Genomic DNA, 6,674 nt, shown 5'->3' on the forward strand with positions numbered 1-6,674 from the left:
GTTGATATAGAATCAACATTTACCCTGTTTCAGAGTCAGGTAATTGTGCAAGGACATAGCTTGTGTTTTCATCTGAGCTGAGGATTTTGAAAATTTATGTTTTCACAAGATCTGACCCAGGTCTCTATGGATCTTATAGATGGAATTCAATTGGCAACTCTGACTCATGGCTTTGCTTATACACTTGTGCTTCAGCACGTCAGAAAAGCTTTTTTCTTTCCCTGTGGTTTCTAAGAATGTCTTTCAATTACAGAACCTAAGTCTGAATCATTTCTGGTTCCCTTTTCTAGTTTACATTTATCTTCTTTCTTGTATATATGCCCATTATGACATCTTTCAGAGTCTATCAGGGATATGGAATAGATATGCAATATTTTACTGACTTGAAAGTATGCAGGAAAAATTCTTCCCAATAAGAAAAATTAGACACATGTATTTCTTTTTCCCTTACCAATGTATGGCAGCAAGGAAAACAGAAAAGCATGCAAATATTTCATAAAATTTCTAGAATTTACCTCAATAGCCTATATCTGGCTGTCACTTTTATTCTTATTGTCAATTTTGCTTTAATTTTCTTATTAATCACTGTGTTGTCATTATCATCATCATGTTTATTGTTATCATAGCCAATTTGCTTTTCAGTATTTACGGGGAGCTTGTCACTATCTAGATACAATCACATTTCCTAATCACTCTTCATTTCTATCTACTATGTAAAATTCTTCATTGATACATTGCTAATCAACTATTGTTTAAGTACTGTCGTGTTCTTTCTAGCCTCCCCAATGTTACAAGTTCCCTATTATCTCTGTCTTTTAATTCCCTTTCTCCAGCTCAGCTAAGATCATCTTTGCTTGCTACTATGACTACTGGTTAGTCCCTCTAAAGTTCCCACCCTCAACTTCTTCTACAACAAATTGGAAGCACTTAGCTTTATAACTGATCTGCAGTTTCTCTCACGGTCCTTATTTCCTCATCCTGGAGAGAAGGATGTCTTCTTTTCCCTATAGCAGCAATGTTTTATGTGACTGTAAGTAAAATAAGGCATCTCCCTGCTCTCTCAGATACAGTGTGGGAGTGAGATTGATTTAAAAATACACACACACACACACACACACACACACAAACACAAACACGAAGTCCATATTAGACATATAGAGTTTAATGGGAAAACCAAGGAGGGAGAAATTATTTTAGTCTAAAATAATGAGAATATTTTACAAAGAGAAAAGGCCCAGCTCCTCAGAATAAAGAGAACTTTAGGAGATATCAGATAATTGATCTGATATGAATGGTCCATATAAATAAAGTTTAGTAAAGAACATCTGTGTTTATTGAAGTAGAGAGTTAAAGAGAGGTAGACAAAATTCAGTGAAATTCATTAATATTACAGTCTTAAATGAAATTCACTTCATTTCTCTTTTGTAAGTAATTAAAATATCCTGTACTTATGCATTCAGGTAGTGGAGATACCACAAAAAAATGCCATTTCTTCTAGGCTTGACATTTTCCTCACTCATTTATCTTTTAAAACCATGATAAATGTCCTCTCCTAAGGGTAACATCCCCAGAAGAACCAGAAAAAAAAATGTGTGGAAATGATGGCTTATCCACGGTCACACAAAGTAGCAACAAAATCATGGGTGTTTGTTTTATTCCCCTTTTCATTTTGCTGCCCTTTTGAGAAATTATTCCTAGATAGGTATGAGTAGTAACCATTATCAAGTAAGATGCTCATAAACTTGAAGCAATTTTCCATGTCTGGGCCTCCTCTATGAAGTTTTCCATGAACAGCTTCATAGGAAATTATCTCTCCATTTGTGGAAATTGTATAGAATTTAATCTATACTTCTTAATGGCACTTAACTATTTCTCTCTAAACTATAGGTATTCATGTAACATCTTGCATCCCCACTGAAGTTTTTGGTAATAACGCCCAAGCCTGTGTTATCTCTCTGCTTTTCAAAGCACTCAACCATTAGTATTTTGCATATAGTTCTGATTTATAAAGAAGTTGTTGAATGGCTAAGTAAATAAATACATGAATTTCTTTGTTTGATTTTATTTGAGCTATTGACTTCCAAATCAATGACCACAAAATTAATAGGAAATGGGATGGGCATAAAGTTTGGTTTTTGTTTGTTTGTTTTGTTGTTGTTGTTTTAGGAAAATTGAGCTCTGAACTTAGTTCACCTGTCTCTTGGGAATCTTCCATAAATCAAAACCACTTATTTTGCTGAAATTCTGACATATTCTTTATGAAATGTGCCCATAGCTGGGTATATTCAGAGGTATGCATTCAGGAAAGAAATCAATTTGAATTTTAGGTTTTATGCTTATATTTGCCAAGAATAAAACTTAGTCAAAACTCAAGGAAAGCAATGCAATCCAATTGCTAATAAGCGAAAAACCAAAGCAATGCATGAATTTCTACATACCATCTAGAATATTATAGGTTTACCCTTTTAAAAAATGTAAATATGACATAATGTATAATATTAAATTCACTTATAAGATAAAAGACAATTGTCATTTAAACATGTATTTATAAAATAAACCGTCAGAATAATTCAATTATTGATAACTGGTTCTTTCTTACTATAATTTTTCTGACAATAAACATAAACCAGATAGAAGACAAAAATATAATTTTGGCAGAATATTAACCACATTTTTGTAATGTTAAGCAAACAAAAACACAAAATCCTTGGTTTACATCTAATTGAACAAAGAAAATAGCCACCATCTTTGACATGCACAATTTACAATTATATGATCATCTTCATTCATTTCAGATAAATAATTCCAAATAAAAATTAGAATGTTTAAGCAAAAGAGAACCAAATATTAAGAGGGAACTAAGTAATTCTGGTATTAAATTCGAGCCTCTTCTCACAAAGTCTAAGGTTAGAGGGCTGAAAGTGTGTAAAATAGCATGCTTTATATGGAGATTTAAACTTTACTTTGATATAGATTTTTAAAACCAAAATCAAAGATTTTAGTGTAACCATTGATACTTGCATGTGTCTTAGTAGACGTTTATGCAAGTCATGTCCATCATTTGTTCTTGTATTTACTCCCAGCCACACTCTCAGTTAAGAGAAGTTAGGGACAGTAGAAATACTCTCTGGATGCTAGTTTGTTTGTGGAATAGAACAAAAACAAGAAAAGTTTTCAAATGTGACAAGCAACAAGTAAAATTTAAGATATTTAGATCAGTGAATCTAAACAACAGAATGCCAAAATGAAATAAATATTATGCTTTTTATTTCTGTTTTGTAATAAAAAGCCCTGAAAACATTTTTCAGAGTAAACTATCCAAACATCTAGAAATTTTCTCAAAGTCTCAATGTCAATTTAAGTGAAACCTACCTTTAAAATTTGGCCTGATTCTTGCATCATATCCTGATGTTCTTCCCATTAATTTGTCCAAGAAATCTGAAGGAGATAGGGTCTGCGAAGGTTGTTTTCCAGACCTGGAGTCATGGTCTTTGCAGAAAGCAGTCCTAAACACATCATTAAGTCTTTTAGCAACAATATCACTCATCCTTGAGAATTAATGTTTACAGAATGTCTGACATCACATTTTGATAAAGATATGTGATATGTTAGTAAAAACAAAAGTAGAAAAACTCAAACTCTTTGGTCAACTTCTCTGCTCATGCATGGTCTACAGGTAGTTTTAAATTGAAAGAACTACAAATCCTGATTAATCGTATGATGTTTGAGAGGAGATAATGTGTATAGTTTTAAGTTGTATATTTTATGGATATATAGTTAAAGCTATTTCTTTCCAAAGTGTTCAGAGAAGATGATAATTTGTATATTCAGTTTGATTGTCTTAAAGTCATTTCTTCATGACTTAAAAAATTGTTTTAGTATTTCAGCCCTAAATATGTCTTGTGCCTTTTATAAGAAATACATAAGAGAGGCAAAACAAAGTAAACAATATAATAAATTGCCCCATTGCTTATTTTCTCACCTACTAGATTCTATCCCAGTTATCAACTATTAATAGATTTGAATGATACCTGAAAGAAAAACTTCACTTGGAAATTTGACTTCATTTTTAAATAGGTCAAAAATTAACATGTCTGTTACTTCTATTATTTTGTCAGTTGTTATTTATAGACGAGTATTTAAATTCTTGACTCTCCAATAAAGAATTAATGAAAAAACACTTCTAAATAATTTTATCAAAATTCCTAAAAGTTAATTGAAAAATTTCTCAGATTTAGTTTTTTTTTTTGGTTAGAAGTAATGAAGACCTTATAGCAGATTTGTAGCAAAATAAGATCTTGCATGTTATATAGTTGTTGCCTGAATACTGATATCATTCCTAAAGTATATATTTTAAAAGCTTTGTTTTCACTAATTTAACAAATAGTCTTTCTGATTTTGTCACTAAGATAAAACTACATTCTCACCAGGTTGTCAAAGAAGAGGCATTAGTGCAGACATGAGATAGACATTTAGTAGGAGTTAAGATTTGATATGATCATTCATAAATACTTACATTCCCATATGCAGATTCATCTGATTAATCAAGTACTATTTAATTATGATGGTGGTGGTGGTGGTGAGGATGATGATGATGATGATGATGATGATTCTAGGAAAACTCAGCCTACATTTTTTCTTAATCATAGTAGGAGGTGCGAACCTGAAAGGAACATAGTGGGTTTTCCCAGTATTTATAGCATTATTGCTATGTGTTCCATTTCTCTTGGTTCTGTGAAAAAATACCATAAAATTTGGTGAAAATTAAATGAAGAGTTCTACACTTTGCTGTAAGAGCATCTCCTATCTCTAGTTCATCTTAGACCCTCTGCCATTAGATGACTATTTTACTCACTGGTAATAATTCGATATTTTAAGTTATCAATTGATTTGACAACTTGTAAATTATGTTAAAAACTGCAAACATGCAAGTAAGTATTCCTCACTTATTTTTATTATGCATAATCCATTTCTCATACATACAGACACACAAAAAAATGTCAGATTAATTAAATTTTGGTAGACAATCAATTTCCAAATAGACTGAGCAATACAATATAGTGGTAAAAAGAGAATTTTGATGTTTCAAGAAAATTCCTGAATTGTTGTCCTCATAGTGTTCTTTTAGTTGCTGAAATATAATAAAAGTCCCAAGTTGGCTGAGAATTAGGGTTTGTTTCTATTTTATAGAAAATGAGCATGCTTCTGGCAAATTAATTCAACCAATTCCACTGTATAATAAACATTGTACCCAATAATCCCCTTCAATCACTTTCAGAATAATTTGACACCAAAAATATAACCTTTTTGTAGAAATAGAAAAAGCATGCAACTCGTCAGACTATCTCAATAGCACACTGGCTGTGAAAATGTGTGTCGAAACGCATAGAGTGGAGCTATGTATCATAAAACTTGCTTTTGTGAAAATTTACCACCCTTCCACCATAATTAAGCTTTTAAAATGAACAAAAGAAATCTAATTCTCTTCTATTAAATTAAAATAATATGGTCCAGGGCGCAGAAAAACAAATAACAATTGCATGACACGTTCTCTTTCAAACAGTTTTCATGTGAAAAATATCAGCATGCAAAGTCGTTTCACCTACCTGAAGTGGTTTGTCTCTAAGAAAAATGCAAACAAGGATGTCAACATGTTCACTAGCTGCCGGTTCATTCCTGTTTCTGTGATGCTTGTGGAAAATATTCTGAAATAATTCCAGAAAGAAGCTAGGACAAAGTATCTATTTATTGTCCAGATTCGAAATCTGGCAGGAATCTAGTTTCCTTGAAAATCAAAAAGAGATTTGGGTTTGTTTAGTTTGCTGAGAAAAAACAAAAAGTGCCAGTCTTGGGCATCATGGTCAGGTCAAACCGAGGCTCAGGACCATCAGTTAACCCAGGAAAGACAAAGCCTCAGAACTGATGAATCCCCCAGCTGCTTTTCCTGAATAATGAAAATGCTGCTACCTTAATCGCATCACCATGCGAAGGGGGCAGGTGACAATGCCATGCTGGAAGTCGGGTTGCTGTGGCTTTTGTTTTATATCCCTTTTTAGAAAAGCCCTTTCCTCTAGAAAATGTTCTTTTTAAAAGAAGTTGTAAATGAGGGAGAAGAAAGGACTCTGTGCGCTGGAGTAGGTGGGGAGAAGAGGGGGAATTGCTGAGATCCTGTGCTGGAATGAGGGCTACAAAGAGACGGAGACGTGATCTTACCCAGCCTATAAATTTCAGCACTCGGACAGCTCCTAGCTCTGAAGTGCGCATGTTTCCTTTTTCAGTCGCTTGGGGCGGGGGTCGGGGAGAGTCGTTCAAGAGGGGTCGTGCCTACAGTTCAAAAGCAAAGAGTAACTGGTCATTCTGCGAGGGGGAACTGAAAGGGGCGAGAGGAAGGCAAGCAGAGAGCAGAGGTCAGGGGGAGAGGGCAAGGGAGGCTGGGGTCTGAGCTTCTGGAAATGCTTATCTGTCAGTGTGGGCGGGATGAGAGTTTAAAGCAGGAAAGAGAAGGAAATAAGGTTTAGGCATGGGAAAAGGAAATTGAGGGAAACAGAAACAGGATTCGGAGTACTGAAATTATAATAGGGGTGTGGGTAGTCCACTCCTTGTCAGTGAAAGCTGGAGGCAAAAGAGGAGTCCTGTGCTGAAGAGGAGAGGACATTTCCTTGGCATTGAGAAGC

General features: G+C 34.0%; 1 protein-coding gene across 2 annotated transcripts in view; it reads right to left on the reverse strand.

The window, feature by feature from the left end:
• The window catches only part of GLRA2 (glycine receptor alpha 2), a 218,740-nt gene extending 212,517 nt beyond the window's left edge, over positions 1 to 6,223 (reverse strand). Inside the window, exons 1-3 of one of the 2 annotated variants that reach the window (XM_006161780.1) lie at positions 5,607 to 6,223; positions 4,664 to 4,732; positions 3,373 to 3,506 (exon numbers count right to left, since the gene is read on the reverse strand). In XM_006161780.1, the coding sequence (XP_006161842.1) occupies positions 3,373 to 3,506; positions 4,664 to 4,732; positions 5,607 to 5,674 (271 nt within the window). In that variant the 5' untranslated portion in view covers positions 5,675 to 6,223. The remainder of the gene's footprint in view (positions 1 to 3,372; positions 3,507 to 4,663; positions 4,733 to 5,606) is intronic. The other variant, XM_006161782.1, reaches the window with a different exon arrangement.
• Between the last annotated feature and the right edge of the window lie 451 nt (positions 6,224 to 6,674).

This window comes from Tupaia chinensis, unplaced genomic scaffold (genome assembly GCF_000334495.1).
Source record: "Tupaia chinensis unplaced genomic scaffold, TupChi_1.0 Scaffold139055_1, whole genome shotgun sequence".
NCBI classification, from domain to species: domain Eukaryota; kingdom Metazoa; phylum Chordata; class Mammalia; order Scandentia; family Tupaiidae; genus Tupaia; species Tupaia belangeri.